Source organism: Triturus cristatus, chromosome 3_2 (genome assembly GCF_964204655.1).
Source record: "Triturus cristatus chromosome 3_2, aTriCri1.1, whole genome shotgun sequence".
In the NCBI taxonomy this organism is placed as follows: domain Eukaryota; kingdom Metazoa; phylum Chordata; class Amphibia; order Caudata; family Salamandridae; genus Triturus; species Triturus cristatus.
Genome location: NC_140584.1, coordinates 589158511 through 589182753, shown reverse-complemented (window position 1 = coordinate 589182753; position 24243 = coordinate 589158511). Strand labels below are relative to the sequence as shown.

Below are 24243 nucleotides of genomic sequence, written 5' to 3'. Positions count from 1 at the left end.
CTTCATTTTTTATTGTATTGCAAGCATGTACCATAAAAATGAAAAGAAAACATATTGTCACTACTGAGGTGGTTGGATAGTTTGCAATTAAAATGTATTCACAACTACATAATAATCATCACATATACGTTTAATAGAATGCTTTGCATGCATGCTAGCAGGCAGATGTACTTACATGTATAGATACCTTTTTTAGTTTTGATCCACATATTAGGAAATATGATTCTTATTTGCACAAAGAAAATGTATTATTGGCTTTGAAATAATGAAACTAAATTATAGTATGAGTCACTTTCCGCAGCTCCCTGGGTTAATTGCAGCTCTAGGGGGATGAGAGATAATTAGAGAAAGGGAACGAAGGAGGTGTTAAGAAAGAGATCAAAGAGGGAGACGAGAGAGAGGAGGGAATGAGGGCGAGAGGGAATGGAAGGATGGAAAGATAAAGGTACCGTGAACATAGGAAGGGAGTTTGACCGTTTTTGCCGGGGCTACTTTTGGTTCGCCCAGTCCGTCCCACACCGTCATTTCCAAACACTATAGCCTTTGTGATGAAAAATTCCACACACCCAGTGTTTTCCCCGATTCTCCCCTAGGATTCTAGAATGCAAGATTCTCACATCCAACCAGCTCCTGCTGTTCACACGTCGGGATTTAGGAGCTATTGCGTCGCTGATTCTCCATCTTTCCCTACTCCCGTTGGTCCTAGGGTTGCAAGACTCTTACGTCCATCCATCTCCTGCTGCTCAACCGTCGGGCCTCTATGAGCCAAGGCGTCCATGATTCCACCTCATCCATTCTCCTGCTCATGTGGTGCCCTGCACTGCTGGCAGGTTTCTCTCGCCCATCCATCTCCTGATCTGCTAATACTGGGCCTCTCGGATCCACGGCATCCCTGGTTCCTGCTACATTCACTTCGGGCACCTGCTGGCCCCTCCCTGTCACCACCACGTCCTTCCCCAGCGTTGCTCATAGACGAAAAGACAGATACTTACAGGCTGGGGTAAAAAAGATTTTACTGTGTGCCTTTATTAGAATGTACATTGTTTGGTCTCTGGTGGTGAAGCACGGCTAGGGGGGGCCCTGGCCCCAGCGGCACCCTTCTGGATCCCAGAGCTCAGCCCGGCCGCCTCAGGTGGCTCCCGCCCTGGGACGTCCTCCCATGGCCATGTAGACGTCGATGGGAACATGGAGCAGTGTCAGGCAGTGACACCCCGGACATCTCCTCAAAGGCCTGCAAGAGAGAAGGGGTTCATACATGTGTCACAGAGTGCAAAAGAGGAGGTGGTGGAGGGGGTCAAGGGAGAGAGGAAAATGGGAGACAGAGAATGTGGCAGATGTGGACAGAGGCAACAGGTGGTTGGAGGAAATGTGTGAGAAAGGAATGGGTTTCAGTGACTATCTGTCGATGGATGGTTTATTTATTCTACTCAGCCTTGAGATACCTCCTTCAATTTGATAGAGACTTCTAGCCGCAGATTCCTTACCTTAGAATAATCCACAGGTGTCAGGTATGATCCGTAAACTTTTCAAGCAGTACCACTGCTTGCTGGTAGGTGGCGTTGTTCGGCTCCACGTCAGCGGTGTCATCCGTGCTAAGCGCTCAGACATCAGTTCTTTTCTTTCCGTGCTAGTCAGCACAGATCCAGAGAGATCTACTGTCAGTCAATTTTTGACTGTCTTTTTTTGACATTTCATCTTGCTTCATTTCAAGACTGTCTACCAGTGTGGTTGGATGTCCCCTAAAAAACTGGTAGGGTTTAAGCTCTGTGGTTTAAATGTCTGTGACAGACCTCCATCTGGTCTGCCTTGGATGCTTGGAACAGGACCACGACTCCCAAGACTTTTAAGGACTGCCATGCCAGGAACCCAAGTGCTCCTTGAAGTTCCTAGTCGCCTGACGCCGGTCGTATCCTTGATGCTGCAGGCCTTGGTCTTAAAGAAAGTCACAGGCCTGTGTGCAGAGTCATTCCAGGTGCTCGTCCTTGCTCTTGAAGTCCTCTGGTAAGTTCTACAGCAAGTCCCAAAAAATCAAAGACATCAAAGTACTCTTCAACTTCACTGCACCGGTCCAAATCTTCAGACGAGGCATGGGAACTACATCACTCTAGGCCCCGCTCCCATGAAGAGCCTGCCCCTGGGTCCGCTCCGCCCCTTCCTGAGCTTCCTAGAGCCAGGGCAACAATCGCCGAACTCCAATACGTTTTTAAGGCCTTTCACCTCATTTTTGGTGTACCGACCCCTCTGGAGCACTTTCGGTCCCCATGGGTTCAGTGGGTGTCCCCACTCGATTTCCACCAGCGGGTCTGCCCTTGGTGCCAGCCGGACCCCTTGGATCCAGTTCTGGATCTGGAGCAACTCTGATCCCGAGACCACAAACTTCCCCAGAACCTGTTCCGTTCCAGTGACGTCGTTCCTGCCACCGCTGACGCCCCATGGCAGTACCGATCCCATAATCATACCCGATTTTGATATGGAGCACTTCGGTATTGCCAAACATCGACTCCGGCACTGGCTAGAGCTCAAACTTCCGAGTAGGAGCCAGTGCCTGGAGAGGAGTATGATTTGGGATTGTGGTTACACCAACCCTCTTGATGAGGCTGACTATAAGTGGTATGAAGAACTGGCAGATACCAGCTGGTCTGAACACCTCCCCAGACACTGACCTGGTCTCTTCTCCTGGTATGGCTGCAGAGGAAGGGGTTTCATTTGCTATGGTGGTGAAACGGGCAGCTGAGGTCTTGGACCTTATGCTGCCCTCGGTGGCAGTCCAGACTAATGTCTTGGCAGATGTCCTTCATCTGGGGGTCACCCCTTCAGAACCTCTCCTGTCTTTTAACAAGGCCCACACTGATGTCCTGCTCGAGGCCCGGGCCAAGCCCTGCACAGGGGCACCTGTGCACAGGACAATTGCCCCACTCCTGGGGTGCAGTTTTCCTTCCTCACAGAGCATCCCACCATGGAGAGTTTTACTGTTCAGGCCTCCACCTCCAAGCTCAACACCAGAAAGTAAATCCAAGAGGCTGGACACCATTGTTAAGAGGATGTTCTCTTCCACTAGCCTTGAACTACGGTTGGCGAACTCTGCGTGCCTTTTGGGCTGATACACCCACACCGTTTGGGATTTGGTTGCGCAACTACTGCCTAAGGTCTCGAAGGAGGGCTGAGCCGTTCTGTCATAGGCTATTGCAGATGGAAGAGATGCAGCAAAGTTCACCATTTACTGCAGACTGGATATGACAAACGAGCTAGGCAGAGCGATTGCATAGTCTGTGGCACTCAGATGCCATGCCTGACTGAGATCTAGTAGCTTTTTGGGGGATGTCCATGCATCCCTTATGGACATGCATTTTAATCGCACCCTTCTCTTTGTTTCAGCGCTAAAGCTCTTTAAGGATAGCCGAGCCACTGCCAGGTCCTTGGGCCTATCTTTGCTGCACACTAACCACATTCTGCTATCAACCATGTCTATTCCTGCCCAGCCACCAAGGCCAACAGATTCCCCAGTCCTTTCATGGCTGCTGTTCCCACAAGCCTCTTGGGACACAAAACCAGAGGTCCACCCTGCCTTCCATCCCCCAGCAGCAGTAGCCTAGTTTGCCCTTGTACCATCACGGACACCCAGTTGGTGGAAGGATTCACCATCACCTGCCCTGCTGGCAGTCCATAACATCAGACATACTACAGATTGTTCAGCAAAGTTATTCCATCTCTTTGCTAGAAACCCTGCCCACCATCCTTCGACCGGCTGATGGAGGACCAGCTCTCCCTACTCCATCAGGAAGTTCAGGCTCTTTTGGACAAGAGGGTGCTGACATCAGAAGTAGGTTGTGGTTGCTATTCCTACTACCTTCTGGTGCCCAAAAAGGACGGAGGCCTCCTCCCTATTTTAGACCTACATCCTCTCAATTTCTTCCTGAAGAAGGAGAACATCAAGATGCTTACATTAGCTGAGGTTCTGTCTGCTCTAGACCCTGGAGACTGGATGGTAGCTATTGACTTGCAGGACACCTACTGCCACATTCTCATCCTGCTTGCCCACAGACACAACCTGTGGTCCATGGTGGGCCAAGCGCATTATCAATTCACTGTGCTCCCTTTTGGCCTCACCAGCGCCACTTAGGTGATGGCAGGGGTTGCAGCACACCTGTGGAGGTAGGGGTTCCAGTCTTCCCCTACCTCAACGATTGACTATTATATAGGTGGGCTTACCAAAGAAGTTGTATCCTACCTCCAGACTAAACCGGGCCTACTGCATTCACTGGGATTTACTATAAACATGCCAAAGTCACACCTAACTCCCTCTCAAATGCTCCCTTTCATCTGATCTGTTCTGAATACAGTACAGTTTCAGGCCTATCTTCCAGAATGGTGAGTCCCGAATATTCAGGCTATGATTTCGATATTTCAGCCTCTATCCTGGATTTCGATGAGACTGACTCGGAGGCTTCTGGGCCTCATGGTCTCCTGCATCCTGCTGGTAACACATGCCCGCTGGCATATGAGGGCTTGGCAGAGGGATCTGAAGTCCCAGTGGGTGAAGCATCGGGAGAAACTCTGTGACCTGGTCCAGATATCAGAGGGAACTGCAAAGGCCCTGCAGTGGTGGCTGACAAACTGCGATTGGGTCAGCGGCAGCCCCTCTCCCTTCCCCATCCAGCGCTGACTGTAGTGACAGATATGTCATGCCTGGGTTGGGGTGGCGATCTGGGAGGGGTGGAGATCAAAAGACTCTGGCCTCTGGTGGAATCTCAGGTTTACATAAATCTTTTGGAGCTGAGAGCAGTCTGACTGGCATTGAAGGCCTTTCTTCCTTCCATCAACGGAAGGCTAGTTCTGGTGTCCATGGACAACATCACCTCCATATGGTATTGCAACAAGCAGTGCAGGGTGGGTTCGTGGACCTTATGTCAAGAGGATTTCAATCATTGGACATGGCTGGGACGTCAGGGCATTTTTCGGGTGGTTCAATATCTGGTGGCCTCACTGAGGGACAGAGCGGACTAACTCAGCCATCAATGCTTACCGGATCATGAATGGCAGCTCCATCCGGAGGTGGTGAGTGGTCTTTTCGGAGATTGGGGAGAACCTTGGTTAGATCTATTCACCACTATGAAAAACATGCAATGTCAGCACTTCCGCATGCTGCCGTTTCCAAGAGACTCTTTTCATCTTCAGTGGAGCCCAGGCCTCCAGCACACCTCTCCATCAATACCACTCCTGCCCAGAGTTCTCAAGAAGATCAGGAACGACCGGGCCCAAATCATTCTTGTGTCCCTGGATTGGGCAGGAGGGTATGGCATCCTGGACTCCTGAGCCTCAGCATCGGTCCTACGATCAGGCTGCCCTATTGGGAGGATCAACTGTCACAGAAAAAGGGCAGGGTCCTGCACCCGAACCTGCACACACTCCACCTGCATGTGTGGAGATCAAGCAGTAGCAGTTGACAGCCTTTGACCTTCCTTCAGAAATCTATGATGTCATTCTGGCAGCCAGGATTCCCACATCCAAGACAGTATACGCCTGTCTTTGGGATAAATTTATGAGTTGGTGTGCTACCGGAAATCTTGATCTCCTTTCTGCACCTTTGTCTAAAGTTCTGTTATTTGTTCTCTTGTTAGCCAGCAAGGCTTTGCATTGGGCACTGCTAAAGGGTATATTTGGGCCATATTGGCATTCTTGACATTGCCGGACCAGCCCTCCCTGTTTAAGTCATCTGTTCTGACTCAATTTCTAAAAGGGCTACAACACATGTTCCCTCCAATATCCTTCATCATGCCCCATTGGGACTTGAATCTTATTCTGATGTTCTTGATATGGTTGCCCTTCGAGCCTATGCACAATTGCTCCCTACGTCTGCTGACCATTAAAACTGTGTTCCTAGCACCCATTACATCGGCCAGGAGGGTTACTGAACTACAGGCCCTCTCTATACCCTCCTTACCAACTTTTTCTCCAAATATACTGGTTCTAAGAACACATGCAAGTTTCCTACCAAAAGTGGTGATACCCTTTCATGTAGGCCAGACCATCGCACTGCCGACCTTCTTTGCTCCGCATCGCCCTTCCAATGAGGATGAGATACTCCGCCACCTGGATCCAAAAAGAGAATTATCGTTCTACATTGATCTTACCAAAGAGTTTCCAGTGGATGACCAACTCTTCACTGGGTTTGTTGGAGCAAAGAAATGAAGGGCCACGTAGAAATGGGCCATTTTTCAAGATGGATTGTGCGCTGCATTAAAATCTGCTACACACTGGCCAAAAAGCAAACCCCTGAGGGCCTGCATGCTTATTCCACCAGAGCCAAAGCTGCAACCACTGCGTTAGTTCGAGGAGTCCCTGTCCTGGATATCTGACAGGATGTCTCATGGGCTTTTCTGCACCTTTACTAAGCAGTAATGCCTGGACAGTCAGGTCCATTGTTACAGGTAGTTTGCCCGTTTGGTACTCCAGGACTTCCTGGTATAAGCACCTCCAGGGAGGCATTGCTCGGGTGTCTATTCTAAGTTAAAGAATCTGTGGCATGAAGTCTCTATCAGATGAATAAGTTACTTACTTTTGGTAACACCTTATCTGTTAGCGAGTCTATTTAGCCACAGTTTCCTAACCGACCCTCCCCACCCTGTGAATGGATTTCTCTATACAGGGTAACCCTTAAGAGGTCCTCAGTGTTTGCACATTGGTACATCAGCAGCCTTTGCGGCTCTGCGCTTCTGGCGTGGAAAGGTCCCAAAAAGTAACTGATGTTGGTGCGCTGGGGTGTCGCTTTTATAAGCACTGCACACGTCACTCCCAGATGCAGACAACCTTGACCGAGAACTGAACAACGCCACCTACCGGCACACAGAGGTACTGCTCGAAAAGTTTCCGTATCCAGTCTGACACCTGAAGATTATTCTAAGGTAAGAAATCTGTGACTTGAGTCTCTACCAGGTACAACGTTACCGAAGGTAAGACACTTGTTCTTCTCTTATATTTTGCTTGTTCCTCTCCTAGGAAGGAGGAAGTGAAATACCATCCTTGCAGAAGGGTTACTGATTCAGGAGCACAACAAGGCTCTCTCTCATTTAGAAAGCATAGTATCATATTACATGTGGGTAAGTTGATTCTTGCACATTTACCATGATTTTTCTATTTACATAAAAGTGCTAATAACACTTTACTCACAGCAAATAGTTACTGCTAACTTCACACCGTGAAATGTGGACAACACTCAGGAAAAACATGCAGGAAAAATATTTCCCCATTAAAAGCTACATTTACAGTAACATCACGATGACAGGTTGGGGTAATGTAATCATTGGAATCTGACGCCTTTTCCTCCATTGGATCTTTCATGGATTTATTGCATTAATTTAGCATTTTTAACATTATTAATCATTTTATTTTTTATACTAATATTAACATCAGCAGTACAGCTGCGCACATTATTTATGAACCTTATTATGTAGCTTTTCTCCCTCATCCATGTAGTTTTCCTCCCAGCCAATCCGAATGACTTTTCAGATTCCTTTTTTGGCATAGCGATAGAACAACGCCCCTGCCCTTTCAAAAGATTGCCTACAAATTCACATCACAGACGATTGATTGACTGACTGAAGTAGAACACAGTCACCCATAACCAAGATGGGTCTCTAGGAGCTGATGACCGATCACTGCAACTAGAATAAATGTGCCTTGGCAGACACTGCACGCTTCTCCAGTTGGTTCTGTGCTCCTGCATACATTGCCTGCCAGACCCTTCGACATGAATGCAGCTTCAACGATGGACCTGCGCTGGCCCTTTGATCCTTTTATATAAGCTTCAATGCAGGAGTAATGACGTAGCGCTTCAACCTTCAAAACGAGTAGGAGGGGCTATAGAGACTGCCTCTGAAGGTTCTATACAACATACAACAGAACGTCCATTATTTTACTGTACTGAGGTAAAGAATACATTTGCTGCCACCCAGCCTGTGGCATCAGAGTGTCTGATTTGCTTTAATTCCGACATGTCTGATCCATCAAAATACAAGCACTGGCAAAGGCAATAGGTCTGGCATTGGAAACCGCACTGATGCTTCATTTTTTCATTGCAAGCCTGTAAATAACTTGATATTTAATGGATGCGTCTAACTGCAGAATTGTCGCATTGTAAATAGATACCCAAGTGGTACTTCCCAAAGGTAGATGGTCTGAAGAGTGGACTCACACCAAGAAGTCCTGTAGGACCAAGCAGGTAACAAAGCTCTTTTTGTGGTCCTGTCTCACTCATATATCTGCTTGGCAGATGTGCAGTCCTGGGAAACTCCTCACCAATGCTTTTGAGGCATCCTTGGCTATGATTGAATGAGCCCACAGGCCCTTGGGAGGGCTCCTTCTTGGCCAGATCATAGCTTGTCTTTATCTTAGTACCAGCAAACCCCACAAAAGCTGATAATCAGCTCGGTATTCTCTGCTACAGTCGATGTAGAAACTGAGAGTCTTTATGTGTCTAACCGATGAAGCCTCTGTTCCTCCTTAGTGGAATGTGGAGAGAAAAAGGTGGTTAGGGAAATTTACTGACCATGTGTAAGGGTGATACTACTTTCGGTAGAAATGAGTAACAGCAAACAAATGATGGACGGAATGCTGACAATGCAGACATTCTCCCCCAGTCAAAACATCTGGGTTAAATCCATCCTCTTTTGCCCACTACGCCACCCCAGTTTGGACCCAGCCATATGCAAATCAGTCTTGACCCTGTGCCCCATGGGAACAGTCCAGACCGAACTGCCAGGCCAGGTCCTCCCTGGAACGGAAACAAGCATCCTGGGACCGGTTTCAGGGTATATCACCCTTCTTCAGACAGGTTAGCTTGAATCCAGTGGCACAGTGAGCAAGGGACCCACGTCTGGGCATACCCATCCCACTTAGGGCGAAAAGTGTGAAAGCAAACAAATGATGGACGGAATGCTGACAATGCAAACATTCTCCCCCAGTCAAAAGATCTGGGTTAAATCGATCCTTCTTGTTTCCAGTCCAGGGAGGACCTGGCTTGGCAGTTCGGGCTGGACTGTTCTCGTGAGGCACAGGGTCAAGACTGATTTGCATATGGCTGGGTTCAAACTGGAATGGCATGGTGAGCAAAAAAACTATGGATTTAGGCCCAGATCTCTGTACTGGGGTGAATGTATGACATTGTTCTGCATTCTGTCTATCAACTGTTGTTTTTGCATTTGTCACCCCGAGTGGGATGGGTATGCCCAGACGTGGGTCCCGTGCTCTCCATGCCACTGGAAACAAGCTATCCTGGCTGAAGAGGGGTGAAACCCCGAAACCGGTCCTAGGATGCTTGTTTCCAGTCCAGGGATGACCTGGCTTGGCAGTTTGGGCTGGACTGTTCCCATGAGGCACAGGGTCAAGACTGATTTGCATATGGCTGGGTCCCAACTGGAATGGCATGGTGAGCAAAAAAACGATGGCTTTCGGCCCAGATCTCTGTAATGGGGTGAATGTATGACAATGTTCTGCATTCTGTCCATCAACTTTTGTTGTTGCATTTGTCACCCGAGTGGGACGGGTATGCCCAGACGTGGGACCCATGCTCTTCATGCCACTGGAAACAAGCTACCCTGGCTGAAGAGGGGTGAAACCCCGAAACCGGTCCTAGGATGCTTTTTTACAGTCCAGGGAGGACCTGGCTTGGCAGTTCGGGCTGGACTGTTCCCATGAGGCACAGGGTCAAGACTGATTTGCATCTGGCTGGGTTCAAACTGGAAGGCATGGTGAGCAAAAAAAACGAGGGATTTAGGCCCAGATCTCTATACTGGGGTGAATGTATGACATTGTTCTGCATTCCGTCCATCAACTGTTGTTTTTGCATTCGGTATAAATGAAGCACAAACGCTAAGCAGCAATTTGTGAGAGAAGAAGGTGGTGTATGAAGGATGCTCTGAAAATCCCTGCAGTTCATTGATGCAGCAGACAATAAGAAACACCGACGGGATGGTCAGCAGTTGCAGATAACAGCTATGCATGGTCTCGAAAGGCATGTCTAAGGAACTGGATAGTTAACAGAGGGAGTAAGTACCCACCTCAAGTAATAATCACAATCCTTATCAGGGTGAACACATAAAATCCCGACATTGATCCCCACAGACCACGCCTGTGGCCTCGGCATCATCCTGGACAGTCAAATCACCATGAAACGACAGGTCAGGACCGTGACCTCTAGCTGCTGCCACACCTTCCACACGCTCCGTAAGAACTTCAGTTGGATCCCCATAACCACCAGAAAATCAGTCACCCAAACCCTCGTCTCCAGTTAACTCGACTACGGAAACACATTCTGCGCCGGAATCACCAAACAGCTCCTCAAACGCCTCCAAACCATTCAGAACACTGCAGCTAGACCCATCCTCAATCTCCCCTAACAGACCAGCACAACCCTCACCTCAGAATCCTCCATTTCGAGATGATGACTCAGGCCTACAAAGCCCTCCACAACATCAGACCCACCTACATCAACCACCGCCTCATGTTCCACCTTCCCACCAGAAACCTTCGCTCCACCTCCTTCGCCCTTACTCACACATCTGCAGTGGAGGTCGCTCCCTTTCCTACCTCACCCCAAGTCCTGGAACGACCTCCCCCTCCACCTTTAAACCACCCTTTACTCGCCTACTTATGGAGGGGGCTCAAGACCTGGTTCTTTGACTAAGGCTGCAGATCCTCAGCGCCTGGATACTCCAAGGGGTGATAAGCCGCGCTATACAAATACTGTTTGATTGATTGAAAGTCTTTAAATTGACCTGATCTCATCCCCTGGTAGGTATGGCAAGGAGCAGACCTGTTTAACTAAGAGGCAATGTGCAAGCTAAACAGTATTAAAAGCACAATACAAAACAAAAAAATGCCAAAACATATTAGGAATATAGATGAAAATGTAATGAACACAAGACACCAAAATGATAAAAATCTAATAAGGGTAATCGGAGATAGGAGTTTTAAACTTTTCAAGTAGAACTAGTGCCAAGAAGCGCGAAGTGCTGATGATAGTCAAAGGTTGCTGTAGGACAGGACCTAGGCGCAATTTGACATTGACTGCAATTAAGCTTGGGAAGATACACTAATCAGTTCATTCTGGGCAAGAGATTTTACCTTCTGACTTACGACCCAGTTTATAGTTTGGCAGAGATGGTACTCCATCACGACAGCGAAAGAGTACCCTTTCAGCCAAACCGAAGGTCCACCTGCCTCATTTAGAGTCAGGGAGGCCTTCAGTATGTTGACAGCAGAGACTACTCCATCTGCGCATCCGACAAACACCTCTGACAGCCCAACAAAGAAAGGGACATCAGAAGTTTGGCTATTTGTCCCCCCACCCTATTTAGAGTGGAAGCGAACAAATGAATACTTTTCACTGTCCGTAAACCTGGTGGCAAGGGACAGTGAAAACTGTAAAATGACCATGGATGGGGGTGGGAGGGGGCATTGGTTTTTATTTCTATTTCAAAAAGAAAATTCCACGTTAGGATTTTCCTTATAAAAGTACTAAAACATTAAAGGTTTTCTGCACGGCTCCATCATGTTGAACGAGTACTCTGTCAAACTTTCAATGCATTTATAGCAACCACCGCAATGGCAGTTCCTGTAGATTCAAGAAATATCTGTTGGTCTGGCAGACATCTCAAACTTTGGCAGGCAGGTACTGGCAACAGAGAACTTTACTCCATCACCCTGAGAGAGTAAATACCCATCCGCACAACTCTAAATCAAGCCCCTAGTCCTTTAGCTCCCAATCCAGCACAGGAGTACACTTCTAAAGCCCCCAGGACATCAGCAGAGTGCTTAGAGACTAACTCGGTGTCAAACATAAGCCAAAAGCAGGGTTCAGTCCAGGTCCAATTGCCACAACTCAGCTGAGCTGCTGCAGAGAAAAGGCCTCTTGTAGTTTGTTAAGTTCCTGTAGCTTTAACAGAAAGTCATTACTATGACTTTTGGAGTCCACTTCTTTGTCCTTGGTACAAGAAGGGGAGATGGTCTAGTCTTCTAGGCTCTTCAGGCCCATCCTTTTATGATCTTCAACGGGTCCAGGAGTGCTCTGAAACGGGTGCCTGGAGTTGCCTATATATGCCTGGCACAAGCTATTTGGTGGGAATAACCCTGGTGGGACAAAGATTCCCTGGGCTAACCGTCTCCACTTTGGGCATTTTCAAGATGGCAGCAGTCTTCGGCCATACTAAACTTGGGCTCTGAGGGTTGGGTGCGTGTTTGCAGAGAGTAATATTGTAATCAGAGTGTCCTCCCATATCTAACACTAAAATCCATTTTCAGGCGGGCCCTGAACCCACAACAACAACAATCTCAGAGACAGCAGTCTGTTAGAACAAAAGTTGAATTTTCAGCAACCAGACAGTGAATACACAAGACTTGTTTTGGCATCCTGTTTCTCTCCTTTGAAGTGTGTTCTATGTAAACCCAGTACACCTGTCATACAGGCTTTGACTCTGAGATGTCAATAAGAGGCACCCCTGTGATTGGAGCCTGCCAGGCTGACGTGACAAAAGAAGGGTCCTGCCCAAGTGTCAGCTAACATTTACCATGTCCTGATGGAGGATCCCTCTTTGAAGTGCACTCCAAGTGTAATCTGAAAAGCCCCAGCAAACCTGTCAAGTAGGATGTTACATTCAAACAGGATTTGACACTTTGATGTAAAAAAGGATCCTCACAGCCCCACCCTGCCTAGCAGTCATTTCTGGCCATTCAGGTCAGCCTATTCTTTGCTCCTGTAAGGCATTTCACACCTATCCAAATACCAATTACTGTCCGGCAGAATGAGGGAGCAAAATGCAGGTCAGCCTCCAGCAACTTCAGGGCAGCAAAAAGGTACCTTTCTTAAAGTTATTTTACTGTAATATTTAGTCAAAATCTGACTTTACTATTGCATTGAATTTTTAATAAATATTAAAATATTTGTTTAATTATTTTTCTAGTTAGCCCCATTTCCAAGATACAACACTAGTATTTAATATTGCATTTCCGAATTTCTATGGAACAGCTAAACTTGCTATCATAAAAATAGCTTGTGTAACATTAAACGTTTACATATCCTACTTTTAAATACCATGCACCCTGCCTTATGGGTGCCTTATAAATATTTTAATGGCAGGTATGGGCCTGTTAAAAGGGGTTATTTTGACAGGGCGAATTTGCTATTTAAAATGGCACAGCCAGGCTATAGAGAGTAGGCCTGCAGCCTTGTTTAAACTGTCACTGCAGTGGATGGCACAGTGGATGCTGCAGTACACCAGTGACATTTAACTTACAGGACCTGGGCATCATTGCCCCAAATACTAGGGACTTATAGCGTGTTAAATATGCCAAGGCTGATTTTCTACAGCATGCATACCAGAAATCTAAGGACTAAGTTAATATGAATGAATGAATAGGTATTTATAAAGCACAAAAGATGCTTTGAGGAGGATCCCGGCCTACATCTAGAGGGAGAGAGATTATGCCTGAACAAAGAGCCAAGTCTTAAGTTTTTTCTTACATACAGATTCTGACAGCTCTAGATGAAGCTCAGGAGGAAATCTATTCCAAGCAATGGGAGTAAGAAAGAAGACAGCGCAGCAGCCTTTCCTAGACAGCCGAATCCTAGGAACCTCCCCCCTGGCCAGCTGAGAGGAGCATAGCTGGCTTGTGGGAGAATAGAAGTGTACTCTGGTTTCAAGGTATTGTGAGCCTGCATGCTATAGAGCCCTATGGGTCAAGACAAGCGCCTTGAACAGAATCCGCATCTTAACTGGGTGTCATTGAGGCATACTGAAAAGCGTCAGTAGGAACATCTACGTCAGTCCTTTGAGAAATCTCATTACAACTGATGACTTAAATAACAAAAGATGATCAGGAAGATGTAAAAAGGTCATCAGGACATAGAAACTCTAGTTCCCACTGCCAAGCCATACTAGGGCATAGATAGGATGAACAATAACAAACATCGGATAGCTTGACCTGTAGAGGATCAAGATAACCATCCCCAGACCAGGCCACAAATTTCAACCATCCAGGCATACAAATAGATTTGATAGATGGGCATCTAGCGGCCAGAATCAAATCCACTACTTCTGCAGGTAAAGCTAACCTGCTCAGTTGTCGAAGTTCAATCCCTACGCACTGAGGTGTACGTTGTAGAGATTCAGGTGAATTTTTCAATATTCAGGCCCTACAAATCCAGGTCCCACACTCTCCTTGCCCAATCTGGAGTTACCAAGATGATCCGAACGTTGTTTAGTCCTGACAGTCATCAGAACTAGGGGTGGGCGGAATTTGCGGAATTAACCTTCGCAAATTATCGCGAGAATGTTTAAAATTATCGCAAACAAGCAGAAATATCGCGAAGATGCGGAAGTTTTTTTCCGGCATGTTCGCGAGATTTTCTGCATGGTTGCGGGTCGCCAACTTACCCATGTGGTTGCTTGCGGGCGCGGCCATCTTGTTTTGAGTTGTTCTCGCGGTGCATGATCGCGAGAAGAAAGACGTGATCGCGCGACGCATGACGTCACTGCGGGCGCGAACTGTCGCGAGACAGCGCAAATGGCTAAAAACAATACAACATCTCATGGAGAACGCGACCGGATCAAGAAAACTTGTCGGCGAACGCAGGGATTCAGGTAAGGCGATCGCGCGCGCGCGAGAATGTATCATTTTACAGCGCGAGCAAGAAACAAATTATCGCCAAGCTGCGGAAACCGGAATTTTTGACATTTTCGCGCTCTCCGCGGAACGCAAAAATTTCAAATTATCGCAATTTCCGCGAACGGAACGAAATTTTTGCCCAGGCCTAATCAGAACTCAGACAGGAGAGGTAATGGCGGAAAGGAATACCGGAGCCCTACGTCACACTACCAAAGGAATATGTCCCCTGTTATTCTCTTGGTGTAAATTCTACCATGCAGTATTTGTGACACTGCATGTTCTAGGCAGTAGTGAAATGATCCAGCCAGGGCGTGCTCCACTGGTCGGAGGAGCCCTAAGCCACCCCCAGATGAAGACACCATTTATGGTATGCCAGCTGACACCCGCTGATCTGATACGTCCTCATATTGAGCAATTCTGAAAAATGATTGGCCTCTAGGGATACCCCTTATGATCCATTCCTGTCCAAAGCCACAGTGCCTCCTGGAAAAAGGTTCAAGACCCCACGCTTTGCCTTGATAGATGGGATGAAAGCCTTCTGAGCTAACTGCCACAAAGCTCCAGAAAATTGATGTAGAGCTTTCTCTTCACTCGGGACCAGAGACCCCTGATTTCTACTGCTCCCAGATGACAGTCCTAACGCAGAGACAATGCATCTGTACTACTGTGAGCTCTGAATGGGGCAGGGAGAACCCTGTCACACCCCAGGTTCATGTGCACCTGCCAGCTCTGAAGGCCACAGGCTGTCTCCTGTGTTGCATTCACTTAAAGCAGAGGTTTCACTGTAAGGTCAGCATGAGCTAATGGGCATAAGGGACCATAAATATGTATGAGACTAGGAGGCCAAGAAGTCTTAAAACAGTTTGCTCCAAGAAGCCTCAGAAGCGTACATGCCAGAGCCCTGTATTTAGCTGAAACATCTGTATCATATCCTGAATGTCTCTGACTCGCTGCAATGGTGGGAGGGCCCTGAACATCACCACGTACAGGTCCATATGAAGGGTTCATATGAAGGGAATCATCTGTGCAAGCATCATATGGGATTTCAGCTCACTGATGGAAAACCCGAAGGATAAAAGAAGAGTGATGGTCGTCTGGACACTGTCTGTGACTGCCAGTGGTAGGCCTGCCTTCAGCAGTTGCCAAGGTACCTAAATACGTGTATTCCAGCCTATAATGATGGGCCGAGACTACTGCCATCATTTTCGTAAACACACAAATGGCAGAGGTGAGGCAGAAGGATAGAAAGTCAAACTGGAAATGCCCGAACCCCACTATGAACCAAAGGTAGCCTCTGTGGGACTGCAGGACAGGCACATGAAAGTACCTGTGGGTCCAAACATACCATCCAATAGACTGGATCCAGGGCAGAAAGAACATGCGCTCGAGTTAGCATTTTGAAATATGTACTTGCACAAGAAGGAGTTCAGGGAAAAAGTTCGAAAATCAGCCTGAGCCCTCCATCTTCCTTGGGCACCAAAGAGTAGCAGGAGCAACACCCTTCACCTTTTTTCACCACTAGAACCCTATGGCCCCTTTGTTGAAAGGCAAATGAGCTTCCTGCAGAATGACAGTGTAATGATCCACTGAATATTGATTGAAAAATAGATGGTATATGATGGGGAGGATGTGAAAGGCAGGACATAACGCATCCCAACAATTTCTAGCACACATTGGTCTGACGTTATAGCTCTCCAAACAGGTAGGACAAATTAAATTCTGCCAGCTGTGCGTGTCCCTGAGAGGGGAAATCAAAGTGACTTGATGGATTTTGTGGCAGGTGAGGAGTAAGAGAAAGAATGTTTGCCGTTGTGGTGTCCACATCCTCTGCCACCACCACGTCCTCCGGGGTTGCTAAACGTTTAGGCTCGCTACTGCACAGGTTCCGAGGGATCCCTTTGGTGGTAAGTTAGGCCCCCGAGTATCCTCTGAAATGTATGTACTATTAGGTAAACTGACGGGCTGGTGTGGATAAGCCAAAGGATGGCTGCAAATGGCTGTCACTTGGCCATCTTTAAAATCCTGTAGCACGGAGTCAGCCTTTTCTCCAAAAAGGCTGGTACCATCAAAAGGTATGACCGTGAGAGATGCCTATATGTCACCTGAAAAACCTGTGCCACGCATTCCATGCATGATGCCTGAACATGACACTGGCACCCATGCCACAGCCCGCACAATCCATTGTATTATGGCTTGCCCTAATAACATATTTTGCAGCGGCTCGATCATCCTAAATTGTTTGGACGAGAACGTTTTTGAATCGGTCAGAGGCGACCTGTAAGATCTCATGGCCATGTCCCAAAGGGAATGTGTGAGTCTGCCCAAGAGACAGACAGAGTTCAAAGACCTAAGGGCCATGCGGGCGAAGAGAACACTCTTTTTCAAAGGAATCAATCTACTTTCACTGCCTATCTGGTGGTGCAGAAGGAAACGCCCTAGGGTTGACCTTACTCTTGGAAACTTGGACAACTCAGCTATCAGCGGTTGGGTGCTGAGTTAGAAAAGCAGGATCTCCAAGGGCTGGCCTGTGCCACCTACTTATTCGTTGACTAACTTGGGGAGCCAACCCTAGCTTTGTCCAAGATGCCATCAGCATGTCTATTAAGACCTTAATAAATGTATGGAAAAGGTGGTTTTATAAAATCCATTGTGTGCTGTCTGGAAGCCATAGCAGTAATTAAATCAGTTCTAATGGGCTCTTCCCAATGATTACTCCTTTGGTGAGGTGTTAAATACCTCTCTGCCCAGAGACAATAGATCTGGCAGGAACAATAGAAGGAATAACTAATGGCTACTGATCTTGGAATGTGAAGAGGGGAGTGTACATGGATGCCATCATAAGGACTAGGCTGAGGCCTCTTCAACTTATTTGTGGATTGGGTTACACTTTCTCATCAATTACTAGCTAGTGTGTATCATAAAACTGGTTCCCTGTTACCAGCCCTCAGAACATAACAGGACCAAGTAAAGAAACAGAAGATCTGTGTGGAGTTGCCTGGTGGGAGAAGTGAAGTGAGATCTACCCTCTACTTACAAGCAGGGATTAGAAATGCTGTTCAAGGGTCAGTAGGCTTGCCCCCATCCAGCATCAAGGGCAGAAAAGACTGAGAAAGGGCTCCCCTCGCATGGAAGAACCAGTTGACCAGCTGCGAATGGGCTGACGTAGACCCTGCCGGACCCATTGCAGACCTGGCCCTGAGGAATCTCCCCTGGAAGTCTGTGACCTGTAGGAGTTTCCCTGAGGAAGTCTCCCAGCGCCTGCAGCAAACTGGAAGTTTTTAATTTTTTTAAACCCCTAGAGGACTGTGACAATATGTGGATATTACACAGGAAAGACGTACAATTGGTGGGCAAGATTTCCAGGTTCATCTCACTTGAGGGTTTTGCCATGAAAGAATATGGTTTCAGCAGCACCAAGTAGTGAAGGTGAGCCTGGTGTAAAGTTAGGCGAGCAGCCTGCCCTCTGCCAGGGGTGCATAGGTAATAGCCTACGCTACCCTGCAAACAACGTCTGCCATATCTAGAGGTCTCTGCCTCCCCAGTGAAGATGTCTATGTCTTCAGAGAAGCTTCCGAGACGTTGGATGTATGCTGAGTGTCTGCCAGTTTCATTCGTCCACTCTGCTATTGTTTGTTGTGGTACAAACACGAACTCCCACAGCAGGATTTTGTGTCTGTAAAACTAAAAATAATGGCCCTAGGGGGCATATTATCAAGAACGGCGGTAAAATTATCGCCACTTCAGCGGCAGGAAACTGCCGCTAAAGCGGCGATAATGGGCTTGATAATATGCCATTGAGAATTCTAATAGAAGCCCAGGTTCACACCAGAACATGGGCTTCTATTGGAATTCTCCAGGGAATATTATCAAGCCCATTATCGCCGCTTTAGCTGCAGTTTCCTGCCGCTAAAGCGGCGATAATGTTAACGCCGTTCTTGATACTATGCCCCTAGGAGTTTTTCTTTTTTTTCTCTTTGTGTCCGCTAGACTTTTCCTGGTAGTCTTGAAAAGTAAGAAAAAAGTACATCAGACCGCCCTCTCTAAATATGGCAGATGACTTACAAGGACGACCCGAAATCAGTCAGGCCATGGGTGTAAGGTTTTCCCCAGCAGAGCTATCAAGGGTTTCGAAAAACATGACGGACCTCTAACTTGGAGATTTTGGCACAGAACTGAAGGCCTCATCAGAAAACCCAATTAGACATACCTGACTTTGAGGGACCCTCAACAACTGAGCCCTGCTAAAGAAGTCTGACTTCCAGAAATATGACTAAGTGCCATGGTGAAACTTTTGACAGATGCAATTATGTTCATTCGATCACAGCCCTGACAACTTTTGAAAAATGTCCACCGAGTGAGGATGCGGGGCTCTGGAGAGCTGGGGCTTTGTGATGAGCGCCATTTGAGGCTCTCACTGCCTCCTCAGCCTCACCCCAATAAAAAATAAAAATGTTAAGGCTGCTGTCCATGTCACTGGTTGGTTTCATACCCTTGAATGGACATCGCCTGTGCAGTCTCTGATTAGCTTAACATCTGCTCTCAGCATGAGACTTCTAGCCAGCTGTGTGGACACCGTGTTGTATCGGCTCCTCACCAGGTGACGGTGTGAAGGGAGACAATATCGTGTGACATCATGCCTAGGTCCCCATCAGCCACAGCCATTGACTGATGTTAGCGCTATGTGCTTTTGTTTCAAAACTTAAAAATAAAAACATATCTCTAGTTCCCTTCATCCATTTATTACCCTGTTGGTGTCATTTTTTTGTTTAAAATGTTCTCAAGTCAAGTCAAAAGTAGCTTTATTCGATAACAAGTATCTTAAAAGCAATAAAATACATACAATCATCATAAAAATACGAGTTATCAAATGAACCATAGTCTAAAAATATACAATCCATAAAAACAGTAAATTCAAATTTCCATAGGAAAATAACGGCGGACTATTTCAGGTGAAAACTTTGTGTGGCCATAAATTAATTCAATTTCAGCTTGTTTTCTTTTTATAAAAGAATATAAAGTGACAGTGCAATAAAAATGCACAGGGCAATTGGAAAATATAAAAAACACAATAGTTCATTTAGAGTGTAACACGTAGTGTTTTAAACCTTACTATCCAGGCACGGCCGAGGTACTTGGCCACACCACAGGCCAGGAGGGTCCGTGCGTCCGTTTTCAGAATGCGCAAAGCAACACTATGTTCGTAAGTGCCCAGTAGGCTACAGATAGGTTTTAGCCATCTTGTTCTTGCCTTCTTGTAAGCAGGGCAGGCAAACATAAAATGAGCCACGCTTTCAGTTGGAGCCTTACAGCAGGGGCAGTCCGCTGTTGACTGATGCGGGACACTCCACTTTGCAGTTAATTCTCGTATCGGGAGTGTGCCTACCCTGAACTGAATATAAAGCGCCCTGTCTCGTGGCGCCTGGATAAAAACTAAGTACGGTTCTAAAAATATGCGCTGCTTGTGTAAGTAAAATTCTTCTGTGAGCCTTCCTAATCTTGAATTACAATGCTCTTGTGCGTCTACCCAAGCCCAATAACGCTTTTTGAGGTCGGCCTTACTAGGTGGGATTTGGGTTTCCCACAAATCCTTCAAGCCGAGCGCAAAAACGAACTTTTTTAGATTAAGGAGCCAGCTGATCTTTTGGTTGCCATTCAGAGCCATCACTTCAGTAAGCGTGGAGGCATAGCTACCACGTTCAGGGGTCCGACACAGACGGGCCCAGAATAACAGGGGCCATAGCCTGGCTATATCTTTAAAAGAGCGCCTGCCCATGTCGCTCATCAAAGATTTTAATGGTACCTTGCTGGGAAGCATCACTAGATCTCTAAAGAATTTCTGTTCAGATCTACTAATTCCATCGACATTGTCAAAGCCCCATAATTCGGCAGCATAAAGGGCTGAACTGACTGCTTTGGCTGCATAAATCGTGAGAGCAGGAGCCACAGGTCTGCACTGCGAGGAGCGATGTTCTCGGAGTAATGTTCCTACCACACTTTTATGGCTCAAAAGCATTTTATCGATATGATGCCGCCAATGCATTTTCTTTGCAAGCCGAATAACTAGATAGTCGAACGTTGAGACTCGCTCTAAGCGTGTTCCATCTAATGTAAAATTACCTTTATATGGCCTGTAGGGATTAAACATCATGAGCTTAGCTTTGGAGGTGTTAACAACCAGCCCCCTGGACTCACAGAAGAGATGAAATCTGTCTAAGAGCTTCTGGAGCCCAGCCGGAGTTTTAGACAAGAGGAGAGTGTCATCCGCGAAGAGCAGGGTAGGAACCCTGTCTCCTGCCAGGGAAGGGGCATCAGATGGAAGTTCTTGTAAAAAAACTAACCACCCCGTTAATGAATAGAGAAAATAGCGTGGGCGCCATTACACAACCCTGGCAGACTCCTCTGTTTACAGGGATCCTGTCTGTCTTCTGGTCCTGATATCCCCACCTCACTTGGGCATAATTGCCCTTGTGAAGGCGAATGAGCAGATTCAGGATCATCGGGTCGATCCCCTTTTCACCTAATAGCTGCCACAACCGGTCACGGGGTACTAGGTCAAAGGTAGTCTTCAGGTCAATAAAGGCCAAATAAAGACTGCCCTTGCCAATTAGTACAACCATCCAATAAATTAAAAGCAATCTAAATGCTTGGTCCACTGTCTCTGTACACGCCCTGAAACCCGCTTGATACTGGGAAAGGACATCCTTATCATCCACCCAGTGGTGAATTCTCTGAAGCAACACCCTGCCAACTACTTTCTGCATGGCCTCGATCAAACTGATTGGGCGGTAGTTGGCAGGGTCCTCCCTGGCACCTTTTTTAAAAATAGGTACCACCTCTGCACCTTTCCATGTGTCAGGTACTGCGCTACCCTTTGTGATCAAGTTGATTAAAAGCATAATATAGTTTGCCCAATTGGGGAGTCTGCAAGAAAAAGATCACCCGGAGGACCATCCGGGCCTGAGGCTTTTGCTGGGACTATTTTCTTGATGGCTGCCTCTATTTGTTATGTATTAAAGGGATCAATGACATCCCGAGTGAGGTAGCTGCTTAAATGACCATCTGACCCAACTTGGGGGATTAAACTTGACCCCGAATAAAGTTTCCCAAAGTGGTTAAACCAGTCCTGATTTGTGATATGGTTAGGGATTAAATCAGGATCTTTATTACCTGACTGCCTAACCATGTCCCAAATAAAATTGGGATCCCTGGCTACACTTGCATCCTTTAAGTTCTGCCAGTGTGTATCATCCCACTCGTGCTTTGCTTGGATAACAGCAGTTTTATAGTCCTTTCTGGTTTCCCTAACTAGGGGGCCTTGTCTGTTTTTTATCGCTAAGATCAAAGCCTTTTTCTTCTGTCTGCAATCCGCATTGAACCACGTCTGGCGGTTTTTACGGCATATGACTCGTTTGCCAGCATGATTCTTTATAATAAATAGAGACCCCAACTGAGTCATCATACTTCCATATAACTCTGGGACCCTAGACAAACCGTCCTTTTCACTCTGGGCCTCTTTAAATGTGCTTTCGTTAAGTATGCGCTTAATCTCAATCATTTGAGATTCTTGAGCTGCCACTCTTGGCCATTTAAGGTACCTACTACAGTTTGAAGGGACCAAATCTTTTGTCCTCATGAGGGGTCCTGTGCCCTGGATTGTGGGAATAGAAAGAGCCCAGGGCGATTCCATAATCAGGCTTAGTGTATTATGGTCACTATCAGTAGAAGGAACCACTTCCATATCTATTATGGATCTCCAAAATCTAACGTCAATTAATATGTAGTCAATTTGTGAGGGGCAAGACACTCTATTATATGTTATGTTATGTTATGTTATGTTAAATATTGTTAGCCCCTGCGACGTCAGAGGGGGTTCTACCGTTCGCAGCCCTTAATCCAGCTTCTAAGGTAAGAGCACTGATCTGTATTGCTACCTGGGACCATTTCTTGATAGGAGGTATATTTAGCAATGGGATACTCCACTTGGCGTCGTCTTCATCTATCCCCAGCAAATCTTCAGAGCTTAAAGGCTCGAAGGTGCAATTAAAATCCCCAGCAATCATGACATATGAGCCTGATGGGCAGCTGGATAACTCCTGTTCCAACGACATAACAATATCTGATACTTTGCCCCCTGGGGTCCCCCTTATATAGACATTAAACAACTCAAGGGCTTCACCACCACTAGTACCCTTGATAGAAAGCCACATAATATCCGGGCTCACACATTGATGTTCCTTTATTTCACAGTTCATGTCAATCTTGGCCCAAACAATAAGACCTCCATAAGGCCGCCCCCTGCCTGTGTGTACAGCAGATGTAAAGAAGCAGATGTAGCCATACTTGTATAGTGGTACTAGGCTCCATGTTTCTTGGAATATACAGATGTGATGTTCCTCAATCAAATTATTCCAGTCAGGTAAAGACATTTTATTTTGGAGCCCCGCCACATTCTAGGAAATGATCTTAAGCTGGAAAGTTGAAAATCCATTTCCCGGAGGGATTGGTTGAACCAGGAGGGGTAGAGTAGAAGATGGAACAGAAGTATTACAAGTTACTGCCAACCCATGGTCCTTCACACTACAAACAGATTGGCTACTGTTTCTATTGGCTGTTGCCCTAATTTGAGGTTGTTCAAAAACAGAACATGATTGAATATTAATAGGAGGGCTTAAAATGTTAAAGATTGGGGTAAATTCTAGTTCCTGACGTGGATGTGAGTCCTGTCATAGTCAATCAACCGCCTCGAGTGAGGACCATCTAGATGTAGGTAATGATAACACGTTGTCATAGGCCCTTGCTGCAGTAATTGTTTGGAAATGCCTGATCTGGATAGATGAAGAGTCCGATGGGCAGGACCTATACTCTAATGCCAAAAGATTTTCCGGCAGATCAGAGTTGATCAGGGTTAGTTCGATGCAGTCCCTAGAATTATTATTGGACATGCATCTCCGTGCCCTGATAATATCTTCCCTGATCAACGAGCGTCAACCCCTGACATGCCGTAACCAATGAATAGATTTGTTTTTCAAAGATTCAGCGTTCTCAAAGCTGCTACTAGGAGCAGCTTTGGGGTCATTAACCAGAAAAACCGCCTGTGTCTGAATAGGGGGGCGAGTAGGTTGTTTGTTCTGTTGGGCTGGGACATGGATACCCATTAATGGATCTATTGTAGCATTTGTAGGCCTATAATGTTTTCTGGCAACTTGAGAATAGAGTTGCTTTTGCGAAGTGTTGCGGGGGTGAGCTTCAAGGGGGACTGTCTGGATGGGGGTTGAAGCCTTTGTGGTTCGTCTGGATGGAATTATAGGAGCGTGTTGTTGGCCGCAAATTGTGGGATCACCTGCTTTGGATGATTCTTTTGGATTACAAAATCGAAAACCTGCTGGCGTATGTAGTGTACTATTATGAACTAACATTCTAACGGTACCCATAAGTTCCTCAATCATCTCTTTCAGTGACCCAACCTCCTCCTTTAATGATGTGACCATCTGAATAAGGGTCTGTGTTGGGATAGGAAAAGTGGAGGCTACCTCATTTGAGCTCTTGTTACTAGAGGGGATAGGTTGTGGTGTATACGCTTCC

The 24243-nt window shown here is 46.7% G+C and overlaps 1 protein-coding gene across 1 annotated transcript in view; it reads right to left on the bottom strand.

Moving 5' to 3' along the window:
• Positions 1-1128: 1128 nt before the first annotated feature.
• The window catches only part of FAM229A (family with sequence similarity 229 member A), a 37003-nt gene continuing 13888 nt past the window's right edge, over positions 1129-24243 (bottom strand). Inside the window, exon 2 of the mRNA XM_085646846.1 lies at positions 1129-1231. Coding sequence (XP_085502972.1) covers positions 1129-1231 — 103 coding nt within the window. The remainder of the gene's footprint in view (positions 1232-24243) is intronic.